The following is a 13,783-nucleotide window of genomic DNA, read 5'->3' on the forward strand; positions in this document are numbered from 1 at the left end:
GTTTTTCGCGGCGGAGGAGCGGATGCGGCGGAGGGGAGTAGGGTTTCATAACCGAACTCCCCTCCCCTACCTGGTTAAATAGGGGCCACACGCGGAGTTTCCCGGGCCCCCGAGAAACTTTTTCGGGCCGGGCCGCCGATTCAGGCTCTAGTCCCTGCGGCTTTCGCCCCGAACCCGTAAATCTGCCGTAAAATTTCGGTTCCGGTGTCATTTACGGGCTCTATTAGAGTTGATCTTACAACTCATATACACGACGGTGTAGGGTTTGACTGGGCACAAAGTTATCCGAGAACTAGCAAATCCCCTTAATTAGATATACCTATACTTTTTCCTATCCTATGAAATATGAATCAATGGAGCCATATGCATATATAGGCGCTACCTCAATGCTCCGGCTCGCCGGGCAGAAGCTAGCGAGTGAGCTAGTCTCGAATTTCTTCAACCGCATTCACTTCCAGCCATCCACAATGGCGGAAGCGACTTTGACGAATCTGCGTATGCGGCTCGTGGTGGCAGCCGCTCTATTCGCTCTCCTTGCCACAACGGCATCGGCGTACGCGGCGGCGCCACAGAACCGGAGCAGCAGCTGCTACCCTCGCATGTTCAGCTTCGGGGACTCGCTGATCGACACCGGCAACTTTATCCACTACTCCAAGGCGCCGGGCTCCGTGTCTCGCCCTCCCTACGGCAGGACCTTCTTCGGCCGCCCCACCGGCCGCTGGTCCGACGGCCGCCTCATCGTCGACTTCATCGGTACATATAATTCTTGCTTAATTACTTCACTTGCATGCATGCATGCAGGCGTACACATGGCGCAGATCGATAAGAACACGCACATGCATGTGCAATTGTGCAGTGAAGAGGCTGGGGTTCCCGTACTGGCCTGCGTACCTGCAGGCGAAGTCGCCGGCGACGAAGGAGGACTTCCGGTACGGCGCCAACTTCGCGGTGGCCAGCGGCACGGCGCTCAACCAGCTGCTCTTCGAGAAGAAGCACCTCGACGTCAGCGGCATAACCCCTTACTCCCTCGGCATCCAGATCGGCTGGTTCAAGAAGGTGCTGGCCGCCATCGCCTCCACCGAGGAGGAGCGAAAGGAGGTGATGGCCACGTCGCTGTTCCTTCTGGGGGAACTCGGCGCCAACGACTATAACCACCCCTTCTTCCAGAACAAGACGCTCGGCTGGGTCAAGCCCCTCGTGCCCCGGGTCATAAGATCCATTGGCCTCTCCATCGAGGCTCTGATCGAGCTCGGAGCCAAGACCATCTACGTGCCGGGCGTCTTCCCGCTGGGCTGCGTCCCGCGGTACCTCTACTTCTTCCGCGACGGCGAGCCCGGCGACTACGACTCCGCCGGCTGCCTCGGCTGGCTCAACGCTCTCACCGGCCTCCACAACCACATGCTCAGGGCCAAGATCGGCGACCTCCGCCGCGCCCACCCCGGCGTCTCCATCACCTACGTCGACTACTACGACGAGGTGCTCAGCCTCATCACCGCGCCGGCGCAGAACGGGTTCGACGCGGGCAAGGTGCTCTACGCGTGCTGCGGCGGCGGCGGGCCGTACAACGCCAACCTCACCGTCAAGTGCCCGGATCCGGGGGCCGTGCGGTGCGCGGACCCGTCCAGGTACGTGTCCTGGGACGGCCTGCACATGACGGAGGCCGTGTACAGGATCATGGCACGCGGCATGCTCCACGGCCCCTTCGCCAACCCGCCCATCATGTCCACATGCAACCACACAAATAGATAGTAAACAAAACAGTGTGTACGCATAAAACAAGTTCACCAACCTTTTTTAAAAGAAAATTTCGACAACCAGAGTTCGTGAGAATTCAAATAACATTATCTTACGTTAGAATAGACAAGGTTTATCATTATTTTTAGAGTGAATTCCACTTTTTACTCTGTAATTGTGCATTTGTGACACATATTACCCCATTTAGTGAAACTTCTACCAAAATATCCCGTTTAGGAGACCCAATTTATCATTTTACTAGTTATTGTTAGATAGAATAGGTATGATACGTCGATGTGGAGCGATAAAATATGTCAATATAGAATGTCCTCATGGACGATTTATGCTCAAACTTCTTTAATACATATGCTCGGTTTATCGCTAACGTTTAGATATTTTTGGACCCCGATCATCACCTAACACCTTCTCCAATGGACACACACCAAAAAATAAGGGCACAAAGCCTTAAAAGTGGATAATCTACACAAATTTTCACTCGGCGGGGTAATTAGTGTCACAAATACAAAATTATAGGGTAAAAAGAGGAATTCACTCTTATTTTTAACTACCACTTCATTCGCTTGAAGAAGTATATGTGTGTGCTACCACTTCATTCGCTTGTCTTTTCCGTGTAAGTACCATTGGAATTAAGGTAAATTGTTGCGACCATCGATCCCATGCAGCCTACATGTTGGACGCTGGTTTTTTTTTTCTTTTCCGAATACAGTACAAACGCAGATACTAAAACGTACATGTAAGTGCATGCACGCATACCTCCCCTTTATGAGCTCCTCCGAGAAAATGAGTCTAAAAAACTAAGCCAGCTGGTTTTAAGATTAACGAAGTTGCCACAGTCTAGCTGTTGACAGAAACGTCGCATCTCACTGAAAAATATTCCACATTTTATTAGACATCAAAGTGTCAAATCTAGAATTTAAACGCTAATGAGCTAGGGTGCCACTGCCCTTCTAACCACTGAACCACATGTTAATTCTCATGTTCGACGCTGAATAAAAACTTCCTTCTCTTGGCAAGAAGGAAACGTCCAAGCGGGCATGAGTTGATTCATATCTCAACCTTACACGAGTTGTATTTTTTCTGACAAACATTAATAATTGACAAAATAAAATGGCTAATACAGAGGCCGGAGCCAACCCTAGCTAAAAATGTGTATATGCATACGGAGTATATGCATACGTGCCAATAGCGGCCAAGTTTTATTTCCTGTAATCTTGTCTTATCTATATCTATAACAAAAAAAAGGCGAAGCTTCTACCACTTACCGTCAAAAAACGATGGTCAAGTTGGTTCTTATCTCTTTCTTATATTTATGTATATCTCAGATATTTAGAAATCAGCTACACAAAAACATATATAGGCTCACTTGCTTCCTACTCTTATCTTCTCCAACGAGATGGTGGGAATAGCGAGGCTCTCAGAACGAACGAAGCAAAGCCGTACAGCGGTAGGTAACCTACGTGAGAGAACATTTTTTATCGTTTAAAACCTTGTCATTTCCATGTATCAAAATGGACCAGATTACGGGAAGCGTTCCCATCCTAATGACTTAACGGCCGCTATATATGAGTTGTGGGAATAGAAGGGATCTAAATTTTGATAAATCAACAATAAGTTTTATAATCAAATATATTAAGAAAAACTGAATTCGCCGAAAAAATAACAAAGTACACAAACAGGCACTAGTAGAAGGTGCCAGGAGGTGGGGGTGGGGGGTTCATTCACGAGGGATGAGTGCTCTGAGTTGCCGGCATGTCGACCCTTAAATTATTCTTTCTTTATTGTTTATTGTCAGTTCGGGCAATTCGCTTAACGGGAAGACCTTCCTTCTCTCACTTTGGACATTTCTCGAGGACGCATCGTCGCGAAGTTCAAAGCCCGCAAAAAATGACGGCTCCAAGTAAGATATATGTTTTCACCCGAAAAAAGTTCCTGCTCTGAAAACAATGCTTTCACTAATTAAGACTTTGAATTTCTCATGCAATGTCGCCCCACTAGCATGCCCCTGCTACGAGTCCCGAATCACCAAGCAACATCCTCATCCCCACAAAGACTCGAACCACCATTACCAGTCCTCATATATGTGCTTCCATGCCATTCTCCGCATCTGACTTCATCGTGGAACAAAAAAAACATGTCCCATGATGGCAACCGATAGCAGAGCCCTCCTGAACTTGACAATCCGACCATGGGTGCGCACGATCGATTCCCATTCGATCCAGCAATCTCCAGGGCATGAGGCGCCTAAGAAAATTCGCCGGTGGATCCTTCCGAAACACGCCACTCCAATCAGATGAGAAGGAGGACAAGCATCAAGTAGAACACCGTCTTGGCGCGAGAAAGAATCCTAGGACTTCCTCCATTATGCAAGCAAAACCAACCGCCGTCCACACCGCCGGTCAGAACAACGGAGGAGAAAGCTACCACGGTGTTGCCCGCCTGCCACCACCGCCGAAGTAGCTGTTCGGAGAGCGACCCACATACCCCTGCCTCTCCACTCCAAATGGCACCAGGCCCATGCCAGATGCCATTCCTTCCAGCGTTGTAACTTCTAGGCGGTCACAGAAAGGCAACGACCATGGCACGACCTAGGGTTTCCTAAGATCCCCAATCCATGTGTCGCCACTGCCAGATCGTCGCCGCTGGAGATCTCCACAACCATCCCTACGCAGAGGCGTCACCCTGGTTGCTGAATGTGGGCAAACCACCACCGCCACCCCAGCAGCTCCTGCGGATGTCCCTGACACACCACCACCTCACGAAGCAGAAATTGCAGTTTTATATATAGTGTATGATCAAAACACATGAACATATCAAAGAACACAAAATTTGTATCATTAAAACATTATTAATCATTGTTTTTATTTTCTCCAAGACGAATCAGCTAATTTGTAAAAGAAAAACTTACACCTGCATGCTGCGGTATATGTTCCAACACACACTTAGGAAAAGGAAAACACCATACAAGTATAAACACTTGGATTTTATCGTCCGAATAGGCCTCCTGGTCTCCCCTGGCTTTCGGACGCACCCCGTTTCATGGACGATATTTGAGTCCAAACTTCAGTTGCGAGGTCTGGACGCTCATTCTCTTCCGGGTGGCTGCATCTGAGGCCCAATACCAGCATCTTCACAGCATCTTCGGTCGGCCAGTTATCCAACTTATCATCCACAATCTTTTTATTTTTAAGCACTTCCCTCTGCCACCCTATATCCTTCTCCTGGAACTGGTTAAGATCTCCCATCTTAAGTACCTCCTTTCTCACCAAATCCTTTTCTGCTTGCCCTGTAACTATCTGCAGCAACACAATACCAAAAGCCGATATGTCCGACTGAATTGAGGGAACTATGTTGTTGTTGTTGTTGTTGTTGTTGTTGTTGTTGTTGGTGGTGGTGGTGGTGGTGTGTTGCGTTGAATAGGACATTCCGAAAACACTGAGCTTGCATACGTTGTCTGCATCGAAAGAGATGTTTTGTGCTTCAAGATCACCGTGAATGACCGGACTAGGCTTCATGTTATGGAGGAACAAAAGAGTGGAGCATATGCTAGCAGATATTCTAATTCTTTCTTCCCATGAAGTTTGCCTCTTGTTAACAAGCCGATCTTGAAGTGTGCCGTCAGGTAAATGTTCACAGATGAGTGCGTATTTCTTTTCATATTCTCCTATATAACTGACCAAGTTTGGATGCCTGATATTTGTGAGGATATCAACCTGAAATTTCGGAGTTTTTGTCATAAATGAGAATGTAAGTGTACTTTGCTGATAATACATTTTCTCGGAAAGGGGAAGGACATTGGCCTCTGCATCGATTGATGCATATAGCCTTTTGTTGCATTATTATGGTTCCGTCATATTCTAGAATGAACTTATTATTCGTGCAAGATGTAAGGGCATATGCATACATATAATTCACCGTCCTAAACTGAACTTATGCTAGCTAAACTAAAATGCAGTTTGGAGTATAGTGTGTTTACCTTTTGATTGAAATCTTGCTGCCTTTGGTAGCTTTTGTTATTGAGAATTTCAATGGCTACTTCCTTGTGGTCAAGTTCCGAATTATACACGGCGCCACATCTGGTCTTCCCAGTAGACTCCTTGCTTGCCCTGTTCACTGCCATCTCAAGCTGCCAAGAATCATACTTTTTCATGCCAAGTGACCTGCTAGATTGATCCTCGCTCCATCGGCGGTAATATTCATAAACGTCCGCCATAGTTTTCGACCTAATGAGTTCTTCTTTCTTTCTGTTGAGTTCGTCATATGATCTTTGTAGCTCTTTCCAAGACTGCAACATAGGTAAATATTTGAGTTCATGCAGGATACACATATTGGATATTCATGTTCTAATTATATTTGATACCTCAACTGAACTTTTAAGGTTTGACTCTGCTTCTCCTAGCTGTTTCCTCATGCTGATAAGTTCTTGGTCCTTCTTTTGGAGCGACACCGGAGCGCGTTGATGCTCCAGTGCAAGCTCAGTTTTCAACCTTTTCACCAGTCATAATAAAATAAATTAATCTGAGATGTACCGTCATAGTTAGAATTTGCTCTACCCCATCTAACAATTAGCTATGAGCTTTTATGGTTGTAAAATTGGATAAGAGCATTACGATGTTAGTCAATTTTCTTTATCATAGATGTACTACATGACTACCATTTCTGGTGAAAAAAAAATCCGATGATTCATTTTGAGAATAGATTGCGATACTAACCTGTGGACTGCATCTTTCTCTGTTTTAAGCTCTGTTCTTAACGCCTGCACCGCATCTCTCTCCTCTTTAAGCTGACCTGATAACCTGAAGTTTTGTTTACCATTACGATAAGCTGACAGCTTTGTTGATCAGAAGAAAAACGACACTCCCGGTCGTAAGTATATCTGATTTTTTGTTTTGTTTTTTGCTAGGAAATTAATAAAATCCAAAGTTTAAAGGCGTTCATTATGAGAAAGGGGAAGAACGAAGGAACATTTCAGTGCCGACCTGTCGACAGCATCTTTTAGCTTTTTAAGCTCTTTCTTATGCTCTGCTTTCAACGCCCACCCGACTTCCGTCTCCTTTATAAGTAGTAGTCCTTTTAACCGTAACACCTCAGCTCCCTTGGTTTGAAGCTCCCCTCGCATGCTTTTGATGGCCGCTCTCTCTTTTTCAAGCTGGAGTTGCTCCAGTGTAAGCTGAGTCTTCAACCTTTTCACCAGTCATAATAGAATAGATTAATCTGAGATGTACTGTCATAGTTAGAATGTGCTCTACCCCATCTAACAACTAGCTATGAGCTTTTATGGTTGTAAAACTGGATAAGAGCATTACGATATGAGTCAATTTTCTTTATCATAGTTGTACTACATGAGTACCACTAGCTGTGATAAATAAATATGGTACTGTATTTCATTTTGAGAAAAAAATGCAATTCTAACCTGTCGGCTGCATCTTTCTGTGTTCTAAGCTCTGTTTTGAACGCCCGCACCGCATTTCTCTCCTCCGTAAGCTGACCTGATAATCTGAAATTTTGTTTACTAAGCTGTCAGCTTTATTAACCAGAAGAAATATACAACTCCCCGTGGTAAGTAGATCTGAAGTTTCTTTTTGCGTGAAAAAAAAATCGATCCAAAGTTTAAAAGGGGTGCATTTTGAGAAAGGGAAAGAATTCAGGAACATTGCAGTCCTGACCTGTGGTTGGCATCTTTCAGCGTTTTAAGCTCTGCTACATGATCTGCTTTACATTCCGCCTCCTTTTTAAGCAGCAGTCCTTTTAATCTTACCACCTCATTTCTCTCCCTGCCAAGCTCTCCTCGTAAGCTTGCGGCGGACTTCTTCTCCTTTTCAAGCTGGAGTTTCAGCCCTGCGGCCGTGTTGCTGTCTTGCGGATTCTATAAGAAAGAGAGAACACACAGCAGCTTGAGTGTGTATATATATATATATACACACACACACACGAAGAATATTGCTGAAAAGAGCTGGGTTGAAGATTGATTTTACCTGATAGGCTGATTGGAAGTTTGGCCCTGAAATGGCGTAACTCCTCGCCAACGCGATCGGGTCAGGGAGCATCGAGGCCAATGAGTTCGCCGTCTTCCCCACTTTCGAGTACAAGGATGACCCTGCTAAGTTCCCGTGGGTTCCTGAGATTGACGGCGCCCCTGATGAGTACATCGTTTTCTTCTGGTCAGGGAGCATCGAGGCCAATGAGTTCGCCGTCTTCCCCACTTTCCAGTACAAGGATGACCCTGCTAAGTCCCCGTGGGTTCCTGAGATTGACGGCGCCCCTGATGAGTACATCGCTTTCTTCTGGTCGGTCGAGTAGAGCGATGGCCCCGATGTGTTCCCATGAGTTCCTAAGTGCGACGCCCCTGATGAGGTTGCATGAGTTCCTGGGAGACTGCAGCATAATGGATAATAAGGCATTGTTCAGTAGAGAATTCGAGGCGGAAAAGGAGAGGGAGACAGAGAGCTCAAGGGACACATGCATGACGAGCAAACCTTGAGGTCTGGTGAGCGGTGTCAGTTTGTTGAAGCTTGGTCTTGCTCGCCTTCGACGTGAACGCCGAAGACAACGTCGGTTGCTGAGACCATGCAGATTCCTTACCTTTTCCTGCCATCGTAGAGTAGCAAGCTAGGGGCGAGAGCGAGGCCCAACTTCTTCGTTTCTTTACTGCAGTCTGCAGAATGGCTGATGGCACTTACGAAGGAAGAGTGCTGTGTGATGAACTGATGATGGGTGCCGAAGGAACATCGCCGATGGACGGATTTATGGTCGCGCCCGCTTGACCAGAGTGAAGGATCGTCGTCAACTCGTCATATTCTATTGTTTCAGTAGGTGAACTGTGGTAGGGCACTAGCAGGAGCACACCGTGTGGACCGTGGACGACGACTGATTGAGATTGATAGCTCCGATTCAAATTAAACAACAGTTTGCCATAGGTTAGGAAAGAGACGGGGATGCACCTGCCTCGATGCCTTTTGTACCCACCCACACGGCCGCAACAAACTTCATCCTTCGAACACTTTATCGCTGGCCATGGCGGCTTCCTCTCACAAGTTGTGCTATTTTAGGAGCATTACCGTGTGCAGGATGCCGCGGTTACTGCAGCTTGTTTTTCCGACGAAGGAATGTATTAATATCCGGAGGCACCAATTACACTAAACGTCTACAACAACGTAATACCCTAAAGGTAGCATGGATGCACACGTGCAAAAAAAGAAAAAAAAATCTAAGAGAAAAAAACCGCTACGGTATTTTAGTTCTAACAACAATAATGCATCCACTACCAAAGAAAACACATGAACTTCAGGCTCTCAAAAGATACGCCTCCAAGAAGGAAACATAGCACAAGCGTCGTTATCGTCTGATCAAAGATTTTAGGTTTTCAATTTAAAGATAGTCTCTGCTCTTAAAATAATATCTTCAACAAGGTCATTGCAAGATAAAACCAATTTAAGGTCAGACCTTAGATTTATTTCTGAAAGGCAAGACTCTGAACTTCACTTGTGCTGTCGCTCCCACTTGCATCCCACTTGCATACTGCTGCTACGAAACCCAGAACACCAAACAAGTCCCTCAACAACGCAAAGACTCGAACCTCCATTGCTAGTCCTCCAATCTAGCCTTCATGATATTCTCCGTCTCAGACTTCACCAAGGAACAAAATGTTACCTGATGGCAACAAAGAACGGAGCTTCGGACCGCTCCCTACATAACCAAACAGTCGGAATAAAAACATGCACGGGTGCGCACGACCAAATGCCACATGATCCACCAAAACTCTACGCATAGGTTGCACTGTTACATTTTCCGGCAGAGCCTTTCGGAACTCACCACTCCGGCCAGATCAAGAAGGACCGGCCTCAGGAAGGTCCCCATCTTTGCACAAGAGGAACCTTAGACCAGCCACCTTTATTAGGAAGATCGGTAGGCCCCCATGCCGCCGCCCGTCAGTCAACCTCGTCGGTAGAAGATGAGACCGCCACCGACCACAAACCCATCGACGAGTCGTCCGCCGCCTCCAACACCGAAGAAGGCCACCACCGTGAGCTACCGGGAGGGAGGGACGCGGATGACCCATCAGCAACAACTAAGCACGACCGCGCCGCTGCATCCGCAACCCCCCGGGTGACCCCCGCCAGCCGCATTGCCAAGCCACCACCCGGCTGCCGCAGCCCTCGCCACGGCAGCTAGGCGCGACGCGCCGCCCCGAATCCCTCCTTGGACCCCACGACACCGACCCCCGACTAGCCCCGCTACCGGCCGGTGGTCACCTCTAGCGGTGGCATGGAGGATAGAGACCGGAGGAAGGGAAGAAGAGGCGGTGACGTTAGGGTATCCACCCGAGCCGCCTGACCCGGAGGTGTGGGGGGTGATGCGGGGATGGTTGGGCCTCGTAATAACTTATACACTATCCATGTCGGCAACTATCTCGTGTCGTACCACTGCACTAGAACACATCATCTAGATGCATGCATAGTTTGATAAAATTGAGACATACTTTTGTGGACATAGAAAGTATAACAAATTATTATCAACAATGCTACACTTACGAAATAGAGCTTACGGAACCAATTCATTGGATGTTTTGGTTCGGTTGCAGAGAAGAATTCAACGACAAATCCTTGATTGACACCTAATCCCCCGTAAACTTAGCATTTGTTTTCCCGTCGATCTTGAACCGAGTTAGAGTAAGAACAATAGTATAGCTGGCTGTACTGGTTTGCCATGTCATCTATAGTTAACTTATAGCTATCATATACAATAGTGAACTTTAATAATGTACTATTTTATCGAAATATGGTCCACCTTTCACTTTTACAAAGTGACTACAAGCACGTGATAGAGCTGACTCTTGCATAAGAGTCCACTTATCTTCTATTCTCACTCCTCAAACTAAGCAAAGATATAATATTTTATCTATTATAGCCAGCTAACTGTACCTTATTATACTTGCTCTTAGAAATGTATCGATCTCACCTTATCAGTCCATATTTATAGAAAAAATATCTCATATTTTTCATTTCTATTTCAGAAAAATACTATAATTCACATTTCGAACATGCATGGAGTTAGGAGTTTCGTAGCACCAAGCCCATGTCGCGACGATCGAAGAGACAAGCACGTAACTGCCCCGCCCACAAATACTGCCGCCCTCCATCAACAGTTTCAACTCGCATTCACTCCACGCATCGATCCATCCGTCTCCTTCCACATCTCCTCCTAGCTCGCTCGCATAGCCAGCTCACCCGTCCAGCGATGGCGGAGCTGGGGAGGGAGCTCCTGGAGGAGGCGCGGGCGCCGGAGTTGGCAGCGTGGGTGCGGGGCCTGCGGCGGCTGATCCACCAGCACCCGGAGCTGGCCTTCCAGGAGCATCGCACGTCCGCGCTCGTGCGCGCCGAGCTCGACGCCCTCGGCGTCCCCTACGCCTGGCCCGTCGCGCGCACCGGCGTCGTCGCCACCATCGTCGGCGGTGCCGGCCCTGGCCCCGTGTTCGCGCTCCGGGCCGACATGGACGCGCTGCCCATCCAGGTCTGTCACTGATAATACTAGTATATATATGCAAACAATCGTTACTTTTACTGTGCTCTTCGCTGTTAATTGCTCATGCACAAGGGGAGGCTCCTAATAAAATTCGAAGAATATACTAGTGTTAATTTACTCCACTTTTTTTTTTTGCACGAATAATTTACTCCACTTAGAGTTGAGATATCACTGATTAAGTAGTCATCGAGATCGAGTTCATTGAAAATACACGTTTCGCGAACGTCTAACATGACAACTTGGGATGTAAAAGCACGCCAGTTTAGCAATGTGCCTTCGTTTTGTTGCCGGTTCGCGGGAGGAGAAGGAAGTTGAGTGTAGGGATCTCGGATCCATCATGCAGACATTGTGGTTCTTCCGTATACAGTCTCGCAACGGCACCGTGCCGATACGGAAATCGACGGCGACTGCGTACCATACCAACAGAGCAGATTTAGTAATTTGATGACGACTACCAACGATAAGTGATTCTGGTGACGATCTGCAATGGATATCGACTGCCAACGCAAAGTGATTCTGGTGACGATCTGCAATGTATATCGACTGCCAACAGAAATGTTGCACGTAATCAGTAGATCACTTGTTTGCGAATAGCAATGCCATGTAAATTAGTATGGAATTGATAAACAGCTACTCAATCTCTTAATCGGTGTAGTTAAGATTCGCTGACAAATCGATTTCCACTGGCTCATGCAGGAGATGGTAGAATGGGAGTTCAAGAGCAAAGAGGACGGCAAGATGCACGCGTGCGGGCACGACGCGCACGTGGCCATGCTCCTCGGCGCCGCCAAGCTGCTGCACTCCCGCAAGGACGGCCTCGCCGGCACGGTGAAGCTGGTGTTCCAGCCGGCGGAGGAGGGCCACGCCGGCGGGTACCACGTGCTGCGGGAGGGCGTCCTGGACGACGTGGACGCAATCTTCGCCATGCACGTCGACACGCACCTCCCCGCCGGCGCCGTCGGGTCCAGGCCGGGGCCCTTCCTCGCCGGCGCGGCCCGCTTCACGGCCACCGTCACGGGAAAGGGCGGGCACGGCGCCACGCCGCACGCCGCCGTGGACCCCGTCGTCGCGGCGGCCTCCGCCGTGCTCAGCCTCCAGCAGCTCGTCGCCCGCGAGACGGACCCGCTGCAGGGCGCGGTGGTGTCGGTGACCTTCATCAGAGGAGGCGAGGCGGCGTTCAACGTCATCCCGGAGTCGGTCACGCTCGGCGGCACCCTGCGGAGCATGACCACGGAGGGGCTGTCGTACCTGATGCGGAGGATCAGGGAGGTGGTCCAGGGGCAGGCGGCCGTGGGGCGGTGCGCGGCCACGGTGGACTTCATGGAGGAGGAGCTCCGGCCGTACCCGGCCACGGTGAACGACCAAGGGGTGTACGCGCACGTCAAGGCGGTGGCGGAGGGCATGCTGGGCCCGGCGAACGTGAGGCTGTCTGCGCAGATCATGGCCGCGGAGGACTTTGGGTTCTACGCCGAGAAGATCCCGGCGGCGTTCTTCGGGGTGGGCGTCCGTGGCGCCGGCGAGGAGATGCACCACGTGCACACGCCGCACCTGGTGATCGATGAGGACGCGCTCCCCGTCGGAGCGGCCCTGCACGCCGCCGTCGCCATCCAGTTCTTGAACAAGCACGCGTCCACCGTGCAGGCGTTGAGCATCGACTAGCTACGCACGCACGTACCCTGCTCTTGCCTCTGCTTTCTGCAGGGATAAAAAATGTGTTTGGCGGGAGTGGTGTTTTGGCTCATGTAACCATATGTTCCCTTTATTTGAAACACATTTATATATTTTGAATGTCAAAAAATTGAAGCAAAAATTGGTGCGTACATATTTGCGTACTACGCGCCTACAAAGGGGTTTAATGAAAAATTGACTTCTAGCGCGTGGAAAAAGATAAAATTCAGTGCTAAAAATAAATCTTTCCATAAGATAAATTTTCTCTTTTCTACGCAGACCATAAAAATTATTGGTTTTTCGCAACACTTGACGAACGTGGTGTACTGTGAAGATGTATATGTAGGATTTTTTGTTAATTTTTTTAAACAATCGTAAATATGTTTTTTTTGTAAAGGTAGCATATGCATTTGGAAGCTGAATTGAATTTCTATATAAAGATACAATAATAATGAATGATAGTGGAGATGATATAGATATTTGATTGGCTAATGAAATCCTCTTCCTCTATTCCATGAAACATGTTGACTAAATTCAGAAGTATCTAGACAATATTTAGTATCTAGATATATTCAAATTTAGACAAACTTTTGACATATTTTATGGGATGGAGGGAGTAGATGATGTGGATGGCTTGCATATATAGATAGACTAACATTAATTGCAGTTACTGGAGTTTTGCTTTATAAGAAGCGAGAATTTAATTGGGCACCCAGGTGCATATGTGCCCTCCACACAAAAAACATATTTTAAAGTGTCAATTTTTTTGACTAAATATTTTACATGTACATCTCCATAATATATGCGCATTTTTTAATTTTCGGGAAAACCCTATAATTTT

General features: G+C 47.8%; 2 protein-coding genes across 2 annotated transcripts; both read left to right on the plus strand.

Annotated features, from left to right (window-relative positions):
* The first annotated feature begins 467 nt into the window (after positions 1-467).
* Positions 468-1,749, plus strand: LOC124673509 (GDSL esterase/lipase At5g45910-like). Its single transcript, XM_047209577.1, has 2 exons — positions 468-753; positions 857-1,749. The coding sequence occupies exons 1-2, from the start codon at positions 468-470 to the stop codon at positions 1,747-1,749; spliced, it is 1,179 nt and encodes a 392-aa protein (XP_047065533.1).
* A 9,477-nt stretch (positions 1,750-11,226) lies between these two features.
* On the plus strand, positions 11,227-12,933 carry LOC124673510 (IAA-amino acid hydrolase ILR1-like 3). The gene is made up of 2 exons (XM_047209578.1): positions 11,227-11,262; positions 11,971-12,933. The coding sequence occupies exons 1-2, from the start codon at positions 11,242-11,244 to the stop codon at positions 12,931-12,933; spliced, it is 984 nt and encodes a 327-aa protein (XP_047065534.1). The 5' UTR covers positions 11,227-11,241.
* Positions 12,934-13,783: the final 850 nt, after the last annotated feature.

The sequence above is a fragment of the Lolium rigidum genome, chromosome 7, assembly GCF_022539505.1.
Source record: "Lolium rigidum isolate FL_2022 chromosome 7, APGP_CSIRO_Lrig_0.1, whole genome shotgun sequence".
Taxonomy (NCBI): domain Eukaryota; kingdom Viridiplantae; phylum Streptophyta; class Magnoliopsida; order Poales; family Poaceae; genus Lolium; species Lolium rigidum.